Source organism: Hibiscus syriacus, unplaced genomic scaffold (assembly GCF_006381635.1).
Source record: "Hibiscus syriacus cultivar Baekdansim isolate YM2019G1 unplaced genomic scaffold, ASM638163v2 tig00012370_pilon, whole genome shotgun sequence".
Classification (NCBI taxonomy): domain Eukaryota; kingdom Viridiplantae; phylum Streptophyta; class Magnoliopsida; order Malvales; family Malvaceae; genus Hibiscus; species Hibiscus syriacus.
The window spans coordinates 798,039-816,952 of NW_024062270.1; the positions used below are offsets into that span (position 1 = coordinate 798,039).

Sequence of the window (18,914 nt, forward strand, 5' to 3'; positions counted from 1 at the left end):
TCATATAATATTGTAATTAATCCCCCCCCTTTTTTTTTTTGTCTCACTCTTTTATGAGTTGGGATAAAATTAGATGGCTTAGTTTTGAAGATAATTGTAAATTATTGTGAAGTGAGACGATGGCTTGCCATCAGAGGAAATAATTTAAAAGATTGACTTTTTAAGAGGATAAATAATTTATTTTTATTTGTATTTCTCGAGCATGTTCCATAATAATAATAATATATATCTCTTTTAATTTGGACGAAGAATTATCGAAGATAGTGATCGAATGGATTTTGTCTATGATCACGGTCTATGATCAAGAAGAAAGATGATGGTCGGAGAGATCAAGAAGAGAGATTAGGATTAAAATGACCGAATAAAGAAGATCGAAATCGTACCGAATGGTAAATAAACATGTTTGACAAAAACAAAAAAACGTGTCATAAAAGAAGAATTATAAAAAAATAAATTATATAAGAAAATACAGAAAAAATTGACATTAGCGCTTGTTAATAAATAAAAATTAGCTAACCTTATTTCTATATGTAATAGGGTAAGGGAGGTAGGAAGTAGGTTGCCCAACGCTAGGTTGAGAAAACTTTTGTGGAAGACCTCCGGCAATTATGAATTGCTCACCGTGAGACTCGTTCCCACGACCACAAGGGTAAGAGCCTTATGCTCTATCAACTGAGCTGGACGGGCAATCATGTCGCTTGTTAATAAATAATAATAAAATAATGATAGGTGAAAAAAATAATATGAAATAAATTAAAATAAATCATAAACCTGATTAAAATATATAAGGATATTTGATGTATCGTCGTGCATGAATCTCATGCATGCACCACAGTGAATAATTAATGATTATAACATAAACTAATAGTATTCAAAATCCTTATTTAAAAATATATAAGAAAATCCTTGTTTAATGCAGCAGCCCATGCAACTTGGGTCTCCTTTTAAATGTAAATTATTTAAAATTAAAAGGGTAAACTATACCGCGGATCACATAACTATTGCTCCTTTCATTTTGACCATCATTTTTGAAATTTTATCAATCAAGTCACTCAACTATTTAAATGCATTCAATTTAGCCACTTGCCGTTAATATTCAAATTAGAAATATAACTTTTTAAAAATCTCAAATTTTTAAAATCTTTGTAAAAGAATTCAAACCTCTGCTTTCAAGTCGAAATCTTCTAAATATCTAAACCTTAAAATTAGAATTCTTAAATTTTAAATTCTCATATCCAAATTCCTAACTTAAATTGTTATTGTATTTCATTTATATGGCCCACGTCGATAAGATGACGAATTTGATATAGATGTTTGTGAATGAGTTAAGTACCATAGGGAAATTAACGACATTTTACGAGCAATTGCAAACAAATTTACCAGAGAATTGATTTTATGACAATTAATTAAATGTTAGAGTAAAATTTATTTTATGACAATTGCAAACAAGCAATTCTATAGCCAATTGAATTTAGGATGAGTTCATTTTAATTTATTAAAATTAAGACCAAATTGATAGGATATAAGTAACAATGTACAAATGTGGAATTATATCAAATATTTTAAATGTCATATCAGCTTCTCCGTTAAATATTAACAAGAAGTGGCATAATTGAATGTATTTAAATAGTTGAGTGACTTGATTGACAAATTTTCAAAATGGTGATCAAAATGAAAAGGAGAAATAGTTAGGTGGTCACTAGTATAATTTACCCTTTAATTTTAAATAATTTACCTTTAAATTTTTAATAACACATAATTATACACATCAAGTCCTTTAGAATTTTAAATTTTATAATTAAATTAATGATATTCATCGCTAGTGGTTCTTATCGAGCGCGGTAATATTTTCCTTAGTATATAAATATAATGTATAGATATTATTAAAAACGAACAAGAAAAGAGTAAGATGACCGATAAAGAAAATCTGATGCGGCGCCGGCGAACATTAATAATGTTACCAACAAAAATAAAATCATTTGAGATTATAACTTTAATAATACAACAAATTTTATAACTAAGAAACAAAAATCAGAAATTGACTAATTTGGTCATACATATGAATCTGAAGCCACCACTATCTTATGGTAATAAGATTACAACCAAAGCTGATACATGAGAAAGCATCTATTAGATTTTTTTTGGTTCAACGAAAACCAGATGAAAACTGAAGGAAAAAAAAGGTCAGGGCTTGCTATAAGGTCGCCATCAGCATAGCTCGGATTTTGGCTCTTAAATCATTGGAAATCGTCGTGGTAGCAGATGGCATGGACGAAGCCCTTCCCTCGGCCGCGGCCGGGTTTGATATGTCTGCAGAAGCTTCCCTGCTAGCAGCATTGCCCTCACTCAATTTAGATTTATCTGATTTTGCAATAATCTCTCCTTCCTCCAATTCCGCTTCTCTTCCTGATCTCTTCCTTCGATGATAGTACTCATCGTCGGAGGACCTACGGTGCTTATGACGGTGTCTAGAACGTCGATACTCATCCCCAGAGGAGTTATCATGCTTGTGCCGATTCTCACCCTCAATCGAACCACTATGTCTACGGTGTTCAATGTCTAAAGGGGTATCTCTCTTCCGTTTGTGTCGAGAATGATGATGGTCGCTATCGGAGTTGTCAGACTTATGACTTCGCTCATCATCGGTGCTACTATCATGCTTATGCAGATGTCGAGAATCTCTATGCTTTGAAGAGGAATGCCTTTGCCTATGCTTCCGCCTATCCCTACTATGGTGATGAGATCTCCGCTTTTTACCCGAGTGCCTGTCCCTTACTTCCTCTTCTTTTTCTTCTTCTTGTTTCACCCCCTCCTCCTGTCCACTATCTGCTTCATGTCTTTCTGATCTAGTACGGTACTTCCTCTTCGACCGCCGTTCATTATTATCAATACCGGAATTCATCTTTTCATGCTTTTCATTTTTATCGCAAGTATTGACATCCGATGCAACTGGGCTGCCTTCCATTACCTTTCCAAGTCCACTCTCGACACCAGAACCACAAACCCCCAAGTCAGGTGGTTCCGCAGATAAGCCACGCAATGCTTCAGTTTTAAGCGGTGCAGAACCACTTTTGATCAAGGCAGCAAACATCTTTGCCCGTTTTAGTCGCTCGGCTTTCAACTTCTCTTCTTTTGTTAAACATGCCTCAGAGGAATCAGCCTCACTTGCAGCTACAATAGCTGCTGTCTTTGCAATTGCATTGGCAACAGGACCGGAAACACTCACCTCACCTTTCTGCCCTGCCTTCTCAGAACTTTTGGGCTGAGACGAACAGGAACTACCAAAATTTGGGGCCTGCCCTTCTTCACTGGTTGGAACCTGGCTGCTACCGTTTAACGAAACTTTCGAGAGAACCTCTAGATTTGGTCTCTTAAAGCCTCTTGTGGCAGCCTGAAGAATAGCAGCTGCGGCAGCTGCGTCCACACTAACTCCAATTTGTGGATGGGAAGCTTTGGAAGGGGGATCCTGACCATCCTTCCTTGATTTGTTGATTACCATTTTAAACTTCTCTTTCCTATCTGAATTATACGGTATGTCGGATCCAACAGAAGCACTATCACTTTCTCGGGATGAAGCAGCTTCCCTCTCTAGACCACAGCCAGACGAATCATGCTTCTCGGAACCAAAAGCTTTACCAGGTAACTTTGACTGCAGAAACAGTGAAGAAGTGAAATATTATAACTTAGAATTGAAGATAGAACCAAAGAGGCAAAGAATATGATGCTATCATGATAATCAGAGGACAATCACAATCAGATCTGAATCAATATGCAATACCAGACCAATTATAAGAAACAGCAAAGGTTCACATGGATACTAAAATGCATAAAAATATTATATGGAAAATACGATGTTCCACATCAGATTCAACCTATTTAATACCATTGAAAAGTGAGTCTCATACCTTTTTGGCGTTTTGAAGAGCTTCTAAATAATAAGGGTGATATAGATTGGATGGCAACAGAAAAGGAAACCTCCCATGCTTAACATCTTGTTCAACAAGAACTGCTTCGAACTGTCTACCGTTCCTCAGTATGAATTCGACAATCTTATCAACCACTCTCTTTAAATCTGATGGGGGCTCCACAACAGGTAATTCAACCTTCGATGTTGGTGGAAAAGAAGAAGCCCGTGATTTCTCAGCTGCAGAGGGATCACTTTCTTTCTTCATCACAGTAGTCGTTCCAGCCTTAACTGTTTTTATCGATTGATTTCTTTTGATCACAGAAGCCTTTTCCTTTAAAGGAGCTGAATGCCTAGTCACTGCATCATATTTTCTATTAACACTTATAGAAGATTCTTTCTGCTCTGTTCCATCAGTTGATGCTTTATCAATAGCGACCCCAGCTCTCACAGATTCCGTTCTCTTAACTTCAGTATCATTTTCCGTTTCACCATCCTCATCTTCTCCAGAACCATATACAGTACCAAGCAAAGATAAAGCACCGCCTCTAACACTACTTGCCCGATCATGTGCACCATCGGCTTTGCCCTCCTCATCGACAGAATTGCTGCTCAAAAGTTCTTGGTGGTCAACAAGAAACCTAAAGTATGGGTGAAGCGGATGGTCCGGCATCAAGAAGCCAAATGTTGGGTTGTCACCCTGTTTGACCCTCAAAACAATCTCTGACTGTGCACCATGTTTGCTTACAAATAACGCTGTTCTTGATATAATCAGATGCACTTTCTCCGTAGGGGGCTAAAGAGAAGACAAAAAAAAAACAAAAAAACAGAAGTTTTCAAGTCAATAGTGAGAAACTTAACAATTGTGAAATCCAAGAGTGATTGAAAACTTACAATTAATCCCAAAGAATTAAAACTGAAAAAAAAACTACAGAATCTCACATATATTCAGATAAGCACAAAGATCAAGAAATAGAGAACTCCTAGGAATATGTATCATCCCATTTGCTCAAGTGAATAGGGTTCCTGTAAGGTGACATATTTCTATCATTCTAATCCCACCTGCAGGCACCCTTGTCATGACATCAAAAGGAAAAAAGAACTGCATCTGCGCTCCGAGCATCTGAAACTTAGACATCGTAAGCCTTAGAATAACTCACGCACCTTACTCAACTATCAAACAGCCACATTGGATACATACCGACAAACAATTATATCTAGATTTTACAAAAAGTAAAAGATATGTTTGAAGAAGATGAACATGTACTTACTAGGTTTTGAAGTAAGGTTTTGGGCACAGGAAAGGGTGGCCGAAAACTAGACTCCACATCAGCATCCTTCCACTCATTGGATTCCCCAGCGTTTCCATATGAAAATGAAACAGCATTATATTGACCACCAGAAGCGGCAGGTCCATCGTCATTATCTCCATCTGGAAGAAAAATAAACCAGAATCAGAATCATATTTAAATAAAGCTATTATGCAATTATCATGTTAGAAACACAGCAAACAGCACCAACGGCAAGCATAATAAAGAAACTGGCCATGATACAGTAGATTAAGGTAAGAATGTCCTTACTTGTCTCCCCTAAACACGTAACTGTTGCAAACTAGATTCCTTCCTGCAACCTTGGAAAAGCAGTACAAGTATAGCATATATAATGTTAAATTTTTTTTATTGTTTCCACAACCCAGAATGCAAAGGCAAGGCAAGCACCAAAACCTGGTAATTCATGCCACAGGTTAACTTTCATTAAACATCTTTCGAAGCTCAAAACCCTAATAGCCAATTCAGCTTTCTATATATAAACAAAGAAAGACATTATCTACTCTAACAGTAACATGAATCATATGGTTTATTCAAGATGTCATGATTTTGTTAAAACAAATATAAAATCAAACATAAGATCTAAGTTCATCTTCATCTTCATAAATATTTCCCACAAACATGTTAAAGCACAAAACCCTCAAGAGTGACATGATCCAAGGAATTAAACAATCAAAGATTCTACTTAGCTCATATATTATCCAAAAATAAAGTAATAGAACGCTTTTCCTTCCACTAACACCTATCGGTAACAAAATCTAAATAAAACACAATCAAAGAGAAGCTAAGGAGCTGCTAGATCACCACTCTTATTAAGAAAATTGCTAAAAACAACAAATCTCAAACATAACAGTTCTTTACTAAAGTAAAATCATTTTTTTTTGTTATTAAAAGGTTAATTTTTTTAATCCAAACGAACCCTAAAGATTGAAACGATGATAATATTAATTTCTTAATGCACTAAAAATCTCATAAAATAGCACAAGTTAGCTCATGCTAATACATACGGAAGCAATAAATATTGCATAAAGTTAACCTTAGATTAAACATATTTTTTGGAAAAAAAGGAAAATAACTGTTTATCGTTTCTCACCTTGATGATCGGGCAGCGAGGGAGAGGGCGGAGGCAAATCGAGGTAACGCTCGCGGTCGAGATCGGACTCCAGCGTATCACCGGCGGTTTTCGATGGAGAGGAAAGGTGGCGCCGCCTCTTACGGGGTGGAGGAGGTCCGGAAAGAAGGTGGCGAACATCGTATCGGTCGATGGAGAGAGAGTTCCAGTCAACGAGAGCCCCGGAGTTGACCAACGACGCCATGGCGTCATCGTCAAAGAGCAGCGCGTGGCGGCCCACCACCTCTAGATCCATCGGGGTTACAGTGGGATTTGTTTTGAAATTTTGGATTTACAAAAAAACGAAACGAGAGCTTATCTTTTTCAACGAAAGATTTTGCTTTTCAAGGCTAAGGATATTTGCACATCTATTTATTTAGTTTATCTGGAATAATTTGTCTTCATTGAATATTTCTTTAGTTTGTTCTATATAGACTCGATTATATTAGATATAATATAAAATTATATTGATATAATATATATATATATTATATTAATTGTATTAACAATATGCACAATTATTTTTAAATATTATTTAATACATTAATTATAATGATATATAATTTAGTTGAGTCTATTCGTAAACTTTTATGAGCTCTCATATCAATATCTAATATTAGACATAATATCAAAAATATTCATAACTTAATTAATAATTACTTTAATTTTTTATAATAAATATTTTTAATCAACTAATGATTTTGGGTTATTATCTACACATTATATATAGGGTAAAGTATACAAATGATCCTATAATCATAAGGAATTATTTTTTGAGTTTTTCGACTATTAAAGTTATAAAATGATAATCTAACTATTATATGTTTTAAACTCGTTATTTTCCGTTAAAAAACTGACGACAATCTATGTTAGATGTTAACATTGTTGACTAGGATATGACAAAACCTAATCCTAGAATCTCAAAAGACTATACAATAAAAATAATTGTATGATCAAATTTTATAATATGTCAACAGATTAAAGTCCGACTCAGATGATTATCAATTTTTAATATAAAAGGATAAATTTTGAACATATGAATACTCAAGTGACTATTTTGTAACTTTTAATAGTTGAGGAACTCAATAAAGCAACACCTAATAGTCAGGGAATCATTTTGTAACTTTTAATAGTCGGAAACTCAACAAAACAACACCTAATAGTCAATAAATCATTTGTAACTTTTAATAGTCGGAGACTCAACAAATTAGTAACATATACTCATGCATCCATATGTGTTCTTTACCATTGTAATAATAAAATGGATAAAACCACCCCAAGATTACTTGGGTACTGATACACCCGGGTGGAGATGGGAGCCCCATAGAAATTTCACGACAAGGTCAGCCTATACTGAAATCACATGCCTTGACAATAGTAAGGAACATCCTCTATGGAGTTTGATTTGGAAGCTAGAAGTTTCACAAGAATTCGTACTTTTCTTTGGCTATTATTCCATGATCGAATTCTTACCAATGCTGAACGATCTCGTCGGCACCTTTCTAGCCTAGTGGATTGTAAGATTTGTAGGGATGTTAGGGAGGATGCTGACCATATTTTGCGTCATTGCAGTATGGCTATGAATATGTGGGTAAGGGTTATCAAGCCTGAGAAGCTTAATGAGTTCTTGGCTCTTCCTTACAAGATTTGGATTGAACGTAACTTAAGGGCTACTGAAGTGTATGCACGAATGAATGATAATTGGGATATTCGCTTCTCTGTTTGTTGGCACCTTTGGGAACGAAGATGTAGTATTCTCTTTGATCCAAATTACGTGGAAGAGAGGAGTTCATTTATCGTTGTGATCGCTTTGTTGATGATATTGTGATTGCTAAGGTTAGCACCACTATTCTAGTCCATCGATATCTAGAAGTATTTTGTCTTGGATTCGTCCTCCCACAGGTTGGATTAAGGGAAATTCGGATGGGGCTATAAGAACGTGTGATAATATGGCGGCTGCAGGAGGTGTTCTGCGCAACTCTGAGGGAGAATGGATTTTTTGTTTCACGCGTAGCCTAGGAAGGTGTTCGATTCTTACCGCTGAGTTGTGGGGTGTTCATGATCTCTTGTTGCATGCTTGGAGGTTAGGAATCAAAAAATTGAACTGGAAACCGATAATCTAGAGGTTATGAATCTGCACTTTTTCTTCGGCTGCGCTTGTGGGGAGTGCTTGGTTACTAAAATCCATGAGCTGCTCGAACTTGAGTGGATCATAAAGGTATCACATGTATTTAGGGAGCAAATATGGTTGCGGATAGGCTGGCTGCTTTGAGTTGAGGAGCCCCCATTGCTGCTATTGCTTTCTTAGAGCCACCTTCAGAGTTATCTTCCACGCTGCTGCGAGATCTTCAAACCTCCAGCTAATTCTTGTCTTATTGTTATATCAAAAAAAATGGATAAAGAGAAATGTTAACTTTAATGAACGATATATTATTACCGCTGAGTTGTGGGTGTTCTACGCAACTCTGAGGGATGGATTTTGGTTTCACGCGTAGCCTAGGAAGGTGTTCGATTCTTACCGCTGAGTTGTGGGTGTTCATGATCTCTTGTTGCATGCTTGGAGGCTAGGAATTCGAAAAATTGAACTGGAAACCGATAATCTAGAGGTTATGAAGATCTGCACTTTTTCTTCGACTGCGCTTGTGGGGAGTGCTTTGGTTACTAAAATCCATGAGCTGCTCGAACTTGAGTGGATCATAAAGTATCACATGTATTTAGGGAGCAAATATGGTTGCGGATAGGCTGGCTGTTTTGAGTTGAGGAGCCCCCATTACTGCTACTGTTTTCTTAGAGCCACCTTCGGAGTTATCTTCCACGCTGCTGCGAGATCTTCAAACCTCCAGCTAATTCTTGTCTTATTGTTATATCAAAAAAAAGGATAAAGAGAAAAATTTAACTTTAATGAACGATATATTTTATTATTATCGGGGAAATGACTTTAGATATCACTAAACTTTGTCTGTTGACTTGTTTATACCATAATACTTTAATTTTATCAATTATAGTACTAAACTTTACTTTTATATTCAATTATATCACTATGTGTCATAACGTTTTGAAGCGAAATGATTGGGTTAAAAAATAGTTACAACTTTATATATATTATTTAGAAAATTGGGGTCGCTATCGACCTTTGGGTTAAGTAAGTCGAATACATGTGGATTATGAACCAACAATTGCTACCATAACTACAAGTAGAGAACCCTTTGCTTTGGACAATGTAGTTTCAGTTTTGATTGATGCGGAGACTCTTGAAGATTCCTCACGGTTTCATGTGGGAGTTAACTTCACTCGAACTCAGACAATGAGACTAGCGACCGTCAAGCCAACCAAGCTAACCATCGTTTGGAGGTTACAAGCCAAATGGCAACAACAGTGGTAATTAGTATAAGGTAGGCCAAGGTAACAGTGTCAACTTTGTGGGAAGTTAAGGCATCTTGTTGATAAAAGTTGACATAGGGTTTGATCAACCTTCAAGGGTGTCTCGACAAATCAGATTGACAGAGGCGCGAGCTAATGTCTATACTCTTTTTGTGAATCAGAATACAAGTGACGAGGGTTCTTCTGCCATGGAGTCAGGTGAGAACATCCAAGTTAATGCTCTTGTGGTTGATGGTCCATTGACCTACTCCAAATGGTTTCCAAACTTGGGGACTACACATCATGAACCAATGATGCGTTCTCACTTTCTTGCAAGCAGCCTTATACAAGAAGTGGTAAGGTTCACCTTGTTGATGGCTCGAGTATCATGATTAGTTATATCGGTCAAATGCTAGTGCACATTATGTCTAGAAACTGTTGCTTGCTCGTACTTTTGTGTACCTAAAATTACTAAAAACCTGCTAAGTCTAGAAACTGTTGCTTGCTCATGCTTTGTGTACCTAAAATTACAAAAAACCTGCTGTCAGTTTCAACATTTGCTCGTGATAATTCAGTATTTTTTTTTAGTTTCATGCCGATGTTTGTTATGTTAAGGATGGACATTCAAGAGAAGTGCCGATGAAAGGAAGGCTTGATGGAGGCTCTACAGTTTTGACTGTCAAGGCTCTCAGGAGTTGGGCAGCAGTTACAGCACATGTGTCAAGAAATTGAAGATTTTTGGAGATGGCACAAGAGGTTGGGTCACCCAACCGCTGAAGTGGTGAAGCTCGTTATAAATAAACCTTTACATATAGATAGAACTAAGTTTGTACAGCCTGTCAATGGGCAAGAATTGTGTTTTACCATTTCCAAGCTCACAATCCATGTATAGCCGTCTGTTTGAGCTTGTTGAGGTTGATGTATGGGGTCCTGCTCCCATAGCCTCTACGGTTTTCACTACTTTGTGAATTTTATAGACATGTATTCCAAAAACAATTGGGTTTATCTTCTAAGGAATAAAAGTGAAGTTGCAACTGCTTTTGAAATGTTTACTGCCTTGTTAAAACTCAATTTTCCTCTACTGTCCAAGCCCTGCAAACTGATGGTGGTGAATTCAGATTTTTAAACAGCCACACAACAGCTTGGTATAAAGTTAAGAAGATCATGTCCACATACCTCCCAAAAGAACGGTGTTGTGGAGAGAAAACACATACACATTATCGAGACTGCTCTCACCTTATTGGCTCAAGTCGCGTTGCCACTAACCTTTTGCTCCTACGATGTGTTCAGTGCCATATTTCTCATCAATCGAATGCCCTCCAAGCTTCTGGAAACCAGTCACCATATAAAAAACTTTCTGGTAAGCCTTCTGACTATGAGTTTCTTAAATTTTTGGTTGTCAATTACCTGCTGGAGGAAGGTCGTTGGTTGTAAATAGCTGTTCAAGGTCAAGAAAAATACTGATGGTTCGGTAGAAAGGCTGAAAGTCAGGTTGGTAGCCAAACGCTATTCTCAAATTTCAGGCTATGATTTCATGGACACCTTTATTCCTGTAGTACATTTTTCTACAGTGAATGTACTGCTGTCATTGGCGGTTACATGTAATTCACAAATAAGGCAAGTGGATGTGAACAATACCTTCTTGAAAGGGATCTTGGTGAAGATGTGTACATGCAACAACATGAGTTCGAAGAACGTGCACCAAATGGTGTGGTGCTAGCTTGCAAATCAAAGAAGGCGTTGTATGGCCTTAGGCAAACACCTAGAATTCGTTTTTGAAGCTGCATGAATTCCTTTACAGCCTAGGTTTTCTTTCATCAAGAGTAGATTCTTCCTTGTTCATACACAAGACTGATGGACATGTTACATATATCGTAGTGTATGATATTCTGATCACTGACAGTTTGAAGGATAAGGCAGATTTGGTAATTTAAAAGCTCCATGCAAAGTTCTTAAAAGACCTAGGAGAGTTATAGTTTTTTTCTGGGCATTGAAGCACGCAGATCTGCATGTGGCTTATTTCTTTCCTAGAAGAAGTTTATTATTGAGATGTTACAGAAGAATCTCATGCTAGAGATAAATGCCACAGTTACACCCATGTTTGTTTCAACTAAGTTCAGCATGAAGGGGAGGTCTTAAGTGATCCGAGACAATACAAGAGTGTGGTAGGAGCACTATATGCCATGCACGTCCAGACATCTAGTTTGCAGTCAATAAAGCTATTCAGTTCCAGCAATATCCGACTGACATGCACTGGTTGGCTGTAAAGCTATTCAGTTCCAGCAATATCCGACTGACATGCACTGGTTGGCTGTAAAACGAATTCTACGATATCTTCGGGGCACGTTGGAGCATGGACTTTGGTTTCCCTCTCAGGTGCAAGCAATGATACATTTCAAAGCATTTACAGATTCAGATAGGGGAGGAGATGTTGAGGATTTTAATCAAAACGACATCATTTTAATCTAATTTTTTAGGAATTCAAAAAGACGTCATTTTGATATAAGTTTTCTTGTCTTAAAATTGTTTAATTATATAATGGCAGAGTGACGTTTTACTCTCTTAAAATTGTTTAATTAAAAAAATTAAAAGTACAATAAATGAAATAAGAGAGTAAAATTTAATTACTAAACATGTGATTTCCCCTATTTTAATCTTTATTTCCAAACGAATAAAAAGTAAGATAAATTATTTCATTAACTCAGCTTACATGACAATCACAAATTTCAAATTAACTCTCAAATAACCAACTATTTTTTATTGAGACGTAAGAAAGGTGTGAAAATTCATAATGACGTAGTTAGCCGGTAACATCAAACAGAGACAAGGCTTTCTACATAAATCACAGTGGAAACAAGTTGGGGTGCACCTTCAATACTCAGAGTCTCCCCTGTTTCATCCTCCAGATCGAACCACGCCGGCTGCTGACCTCCGCCCTCATCGAACAACACTTTATCGCCGTTCTTCGAATACCCCACGGCTCTACTATGGAAAATATTGGTCAGCCATTCATCTCGAGACAGATAAAGCAGTTCGGTCCACGACTCTTTCACTCCATACTCTTTCATCACCCATACATTTATATGATCCTTCACCGGACAAGTCGAGTAATCTCGAGAAACACATAAACATCCCCCAAGCACCCCAGCATTCATGTATCCAAAATTCTCAAGACAATCGCCGCCACATTCTTTAACTTTGATGCTTCTGTCGCCTTCGGGAACATCGTAGTATTTCTCGGTGGAGAGATCGAGAGCGAAGATCACTTGTCCGCCGTGGAACTCGCCTATTTCGTCGCCTACCCAATGGAGGGCGTTGTTTACGTACGCGCCGTCGTTGTAGTTCGTCGGGAAATCGTAAGGGCAGTCGCCGATTCCCTTCCAGGAATCGGATTTAAGACTGTAGACCATGACTTTGAAGGGAGTTTGTGTCTTGGATTTCAGCATTTTCACCACCTTGTAGTCGTTGCTTATTTCGTCGTACCCGAATCCAAGCACGGTGTTCTTATCGTAGTAGTATCCGGGCAATGCATCGTGATCGTCGGCTACGTCTTCGTCCAACGGCGGAAGGTACCGGCGTTTTCCGGTCGTTGGATTCCACAGAGCGATGCCGGAGTCACGGTGGTAGACGGCGAGCAAACCGTTGCAAGAACCGATTATTCTCGAACGGTATTTGGTGATTTCTGCCACGAAAGGGCGAGGGAATCGGACCAAGTTGTCGAGAGAGTCGAAGTCCACCGCATAGGCCTTGTCATCGCATTCGATACAGTTATCGAGGAAGAGCTTGACGTTGGCGCCGGTTCTCGAGGAATGCTCGAGATGGAGTTTGGCGAAATGCGGGTCGTCGATTAGGGAACGCCACGGCTTGGCCACACATCTGAACCGGATGAGCGTCTTCACCGGAAGCCGACAAAGTATGTCGGGGATCAAATCGGACAGAAAAGGAGACATCGTTGGATCCTGTAAGAGAAACACAAGGTTTGGTTGAGGGTTTTGTAGAGAAATCAAACCTTCATGTGCCACTATCAGACCGTTGAAGTCAAACCTTCATGTGCCCTTCCATTGTTGTCCTTATCATCATCATTAGTTGGAATTATTTATTTAATTTGTTGTTGAAAGGTTCAACCGATTAAATAATCGGTGTCGGTGCACTTAGTATATTGGATTGTATTTTTATATCCGAAGTTTGAATTTATATGTTTTCCATTTGATTTCTAATAGACTCGAATTTTTAAAATATAATTTGACTTGATCATACTCAGTATAAAATAAGAACTTAATTAATAGATAATAAATTTTTTAAAGAAATTATATTATTATTTTCGAGTCGAGTCAGAATTTTTTCAAACTCCAATCAAATTTAACTCAATCCGACCTTATACCTTTAAAAAATATGACATAACCCAAATTTAATTTTTTAAAAGAAATATAATCCTATTAAATAAGGTAAAATCGAAATCAATCGATTTCAAATTAAATTTTCCTCCTCAATCAAAATAATTGTAATCTGGAAATCTTCAAGGAGATCATATGGTCCCCAAAATTTGCAGAGACAATGCTATGGCTGGATAGTATATGGTCCCCAAATACGAGTATAGTATCTAAAATATTATCTTAGTCTATTTTATTACATAAATTTTTAATTATTCAAAATCATAACTAAAGTTTAATTTTTTTTATTTTAGCATTATGCTATTAAAAACTTAACAAGGTTAATACTTAAACTTTCAATTTTTTTAAACTTAATATTAAATTTTTAACATAATACTAAAACGTAATAAAGATTAAATATTAGATATAATTTTAAAAAATTGAAAGTTTAAGTATAAATGCGTAGTTTACCCTACGACTTAAAGAAAAATATCCATAATATTTTTCTTTTTATTATCTACCATATTTAAAATAGTAGTTAATATTTGGGTAAACTACATAAATAGTCAATATTGTTTAAGTAAATTTTTATTTTTTTCACTGAAATTTCAAAAGTAAGAAATTGATCAATGATATTATCGATTTGTAACAAAATTATCACTAATATTATCGATATGTAACAAAACGATCACTTCACCATCATTCCCGTTCAATCAATGATGTGGCAATGTTAAGAAAAAGATAAATGAGTAGTTTTACCCCTAAACTACGGCTAAAACATCAAATAGGTCATTGAACGATGATTTTATTTTTAATTTACCCTAAAAACTTATTAATTTTCAAAAAAAAATCTAAAAATTATATTTATACCATTAACATGAGCTTCCTTTGTTGTCAACGAAATATCAACAACGTTAACATGTATTATTAATATATTAAGATCAAAGCCATATGACAAAAAAGATATCAATGTTTTTGGCCTGCAGCATTGCACTTCCCTCCATGAGCAAAACGTACACCAAAAACGACAGCATCCTCGAATTCAACTCCACACAAAGGGCACAAGCATTGGTCATCTTTAGAAACTAAATTATGTTAGTATTTATATAACATGAGAATCGTCTTCGTCTAGATTCATATATTTCATTTCAAATCCTCTTCCTAGTGGAGTCCAGCAATGGCTACTTTCCCAACCGGCATTATCACCGATACATTTAGTCGCCTTACGACGAAGACGCTTTTACGCTTCAAACGTGTGTCCAAGTCATCGAGTTCCCTCGTACACGACCCTTATTTCGCTAAACTCCATCTCCATAACTCCTTCAAAACCAACGCTAATGTCAAGCTAATCCTCGACAGCCGCACAGAAGATGATGTATATAAGACCTATTTGGTCGACTTCGACTCGCTAGGCAACTTGGAGGAACTCTCTCGACCGTATTCGATAGCAAACTTCGGAGTTTCTTCGAGAATATTCGGTTCTTGCAACGGTTTACTAGCCGTATACCACGACGAGGAAGGCATTGCTTTGTGGAATCCATCCACCAGAACATGCTATCATCTCCCGAAATTAACGATCGGGGGTGTTTTCGATATGGATTACGAAATTATCGTTGGATTCGGGTACGATGCCACCGGCAACGACTATAAGGTGGTGCAAATGTCAACATCCGGGAAGCCAGTCATGATTTACAGCCTGAAAGCTAACTCATGGAGGAGAATCAAGGATTGCCCTTACCAAATCTCTTATCACGTGACACAAGACGGTGCTTTCGCAAACGGTTCCCTGCATTGGGTGGGCGACGAAAACGACCAACATCATAACGGAAGCTTGATCTTCGGTCTTGATCTCGTGGTCGAAGAGTTCCATCGAGTTCCCGATGAATCCGACGTCGGTAACCGGAACTTCGGGTACAGGAGTGTCGGAGTCGTGGGTGGGAACTTGTGTGTTTTCCGGGAGTATGATGAAAAGATGATGTGATTTTGTGGGTGATGAAGGAATACGGAGTTAAGGAGTCGTGGAGTGAAGTAGCTAGTGTGTCCCGTGAAGAATGGTGGCTACAGGGAATTTTCTATACGAGAGTCATAGCTTTTTCTAAGACGGGTGATCGGTTATTGCTGGAGGATGGGGCTCGGCCTCGTCAGCCTGCTTGGTTCAGCCTGGAGAAGAAACAGGAGCTTCTAGATATTCCGGGCACCCGATCACTTTGCTGCAATGATTTACATAGAAAGCCTTGTTTCTCCGCTTCCAATTCCTCACTGATCGGGGTGTGCAAGTTAACTGTAACGGGTGTAACCGTTATATTTTATAAGTTATTTAATCGAACTGTTAAAATTAAATGGTTTTGATTTATCAAACTATTAAAAATAAAAGGTTAATGGTTATAGTTATAGATTTTGATAAAAATATTTAGCCAAAAGTTAACTGTTATTAAATTATAAATATAAGTTTTAAAGACGACTCTACAAATCATAATAAAAATTGAAGATTGATTTTATTTTTTTAAAGTAATTTTATTTCAAATTAATTTAGAAAACTCGTTCTTTTATTTTTCTTTCTTGGTTTATATATTTATTATATATATATATATATATATATATATATATATATATATATATATATATATATAACAATATACCCTCTTAATTATTTATACCGACAAATTGAACTTACAAATTGAGAGCTGCAAATTAAATTAAGGGTGCTACAAATTAGTTATTACTATTGCAAATCGAGTTACACTTGCTACAAAAAGGTAAGTTTAAGACTTCGAAGTACTTTACTATTATCAATGTTTTATTTTTAATTATTTATTTAACTTTAAAAATATATATTTTATATTTTAGTAGACAAGAAAAACAATAAAACATATTAAAAAGAAAAAAAATAACTTTAAGATTGAGGAGACAAATTCCATTTCGGAGGAAGCCACTAAAGATCTTGCTTGTTGGAGTCGTTAGAGACTTTAAGTTATCAGATCTATTTTATGTTTACTAAAGATTTAGTTTTTGAAACTTTGATGGTGTTTTGGACTATTGTTGATTGATATTTGCTTAAATTTATAGTATGATTAATTACGTATTTTGTGTATGTTGGAAATTTAAACTACTATAAAAATATGCAAATGTAGTATGTATATGTATTAAGTACAAGTTAACATGTGTAATTGAACCGTTAGTAACGGTTAACCATTATCAGTTAACCGTTTTTTAATGGTTAGGTTATGATTAGTAAATTTCAGTAACCATTATAACAGTTAACCAGACTGTTTAGGCTAACATGTACGGTTAACCGACCGCGAAAACCCCTACTTACTGATTTAGTCTTTTATTTTTATTCATTTACAAATCTGTATAAAATTATAATAATTTTTTGTGTGTAAATGAATCTTTAACACTAATTTTAATTCTCAAAATTTATATATTATATCAATTTATAAAAATAATAAATTTAATTAAGGATTAAACTTATTATTAAGTAAACTAAATTTATATAAAATCAATAAAAGAATATAATTTTTTATAGAAACAACTAATTTATTCAAAATAAAATATCTCAAATTACAATAAAAATTTACAATCACAATTGTAAATTAAACACATAATTAGAACAATATCATATAATCTTTGAAACAAAACTAGCAACTTAAGATCGTATAAGGACCATGCAAGGAAAAGATTAAATTTGTAACACCCTACACCAATACGACACACAGTCGACCAATAAGAGTATCAAACGGGACAACCAAAGTGGCTAACCAAAATTTTCTTTAACATGCTTCCATAAAAAAACATATTTACTGGTAGACAGTCATAATGAAATAAATAATAATGTTTATACAAACAATTTATGATTGGGAGCTCCCACAAAATAATTAGATAAAAATATACAGACCATCTTTTAAAACAAGATATGACTCGAGTGTACAAAACAGGGAATTTGAATATACATGTCCTCTAAAGGACTTGAGACGTACTCTGCTCTAGATCATATATGGATCACTGTTAATCAACAGGGTCCACTACAATTCTTCACATAATCTGCATAAGGAAACAAATTCCAAACGTTGATCTAACTAGCCTAGTGCCACACTAACAACTAAATCATATTAACAGAGGTCAATTTATAACATGCTCTAACAACTGAATAAGAGTATACAATAAAACTATCTAGATTTCAACATTAATGAATATCCTTGTGATACTCACTCTTTACACTATGGTAAACATCATGGTGCGACATAGGGATTTCTGCATCTCGGAGCTCGCGCACCCCTCTAGTTTACCGAGGATGTAGCCCCCGAAAACTCTACATCGAACACCACACCCCCGACTAGACCACCCCTTGCGAGTGTTGAACCTTGCGCCCTACCTAGTCAGTTTTAAGGGCCTTGCGCCCTACCTAAGGATATCCGGATTGATTCTATACTTCGACACCCTGAACTAAAGAAATCTCGGGTGTCTAAATCATTTCCCGAGCATCAAACAAGGTCAGTTTTATGTCACCCTAATTATTTGGTTTCTACGTTCGATTTACTATTAATATTGTTTCACTTGTAGTCTTATTTGATGATATAGTGAAGTGTTGGGGTACCTCGGGTCAAATTCCCTTAAAAACTGACCTTTTTCCTTAAAACATACTGAAAGTATCGATACTAGCCCAAGAGTATCGATACTTCTGCAAAATTTTTGATACTTTATATAAGTACCGATACTTTTAAACATTATGTTCTTGCCAGTTTTAATACTTTCTGGGAGTTTCGAAACTATGACCTAAAGTTTCGATACTCTTGCCAGAAACTCACGAATTTGCTCAAAACAAAGAACAAGTATCGATATTA

The 18,914-nt window shown here is 36.1% G+C and overlaps 3 protein-coding genes across 4 annotated transcripts; 1 reads left to right on the top strand and 2 right to left on the bottom strand.

Annotated features, from left to right (window-relative positions):
- Positions 1-2,002: 2,002 nt before the first annotated feature.
- LOC120205263 (splicing factor, suppressor of white-apricot homolog) lies at positions 2,003-6,685 on the bottom strand. Of its 2 annotated transcripts, XM_039205172.1 has the most exons (5): positions 6,326-6,685; positions 5,176-5,336; positions 3,906-4,700; positions 2,183-3,649; positions 2,003-2,109 (listed from the first exon to the last, which is right to left on the bottom strand). In XM_039205172.1, the coding sequence occupies exons 1-4, from the start codon at positions 6,597-6,599 to the stop codon at positions 2,195-2,197; spliced, it is 2,685 nt and encodes an 894-aa protein (XP_039061103.1). In that variant the 5' UTR covers positions 6,600-6,685; the 3' UTR covers positions 2,003-2,109; positions 2,183-2,194. The 2 variants fall into 2 exon arrangements, with proteins under 2 accessions (XP_039061103.1, XP_039061102.1); XM_039205171.1 differs by having other exon boundaries at positions 2,030-3,649.
- A 5,802-nt stretch (positions 6,686-12,487) lies between these two features.
- On the bottom strand, positions 12,488-13,653 carry LOC120205191 (F-box protein CPR1-like). The gene has a single exon (XM_039205110.1). The coding sequence runs from the start codon at positions 13,651-13,653 to the stop codon at positions 12,517-12,519; it is 1,137 nt and encodes a 378-aa protein (XP_039061041.1). The 3' UTR covers positions 12,488-12,516.
- A 1,597-nt stretch (positions 13,654-15,250) lies between these two features.
- LOC120205193 (F-box protein CPR1-like) lies at positions 15,251-16,320 on the top strand. The gene has a single exon (XM_039205111.1). It carries the CDS (start codon positions 15,251-15,253, stop codon positions 16,052-16,054), a length of 804 nt encoding a protein of 267 aa, XP_039061042.1. The 3' UTR covers positions 16,055-16,320.
- The last annotated feature ends 2,594 nt before the right edge of the window (positions 16,321-18,914 follow it).

What these genes read in the sequence shown, in the direction of transcription:
- LOC120205263 (XM_039205172.1), bottom strand. Translation starts at nt 6,599, where the DNA reads ATGGATCTAGAGGTGGTGGGCCGCCACGCGCTGCTCTTTGACGATGAC. An exon ending in CTCGCTGCCCGATCATCAAG is followed by an intron (nt 5,337 to 6,325) that starts GTGAGAAACGAT and finishes TTTTTCTTCCAG; the next exon opens with ATGGAGATAATGACGATGGA. An exon ending in AAACCTTACTTCAAAACCTA is followed by an intron (nt 4,701 to 5,175) that starts GTAAGTACATGT and finishes TCTTCTCTTTAG; the next exon opens with CCCCCTACGGAGAAAGTGCA.
- LOC120205191 (XM_039205110.1), bottom strand. Translation starts at nt 13,653, where the DNA reads ATGTCTCCTTTTCTGTCCGATTTGATCCCCGACATACTTTGTCGGCTT.
- LOC120205193 (XM_039205111.1), top strand. Translation starts at nt 15,251, where the DNA reads ATGGCTACTTTCCCAACCGGCATTATCACCGATACATTTAGTCGCCTT.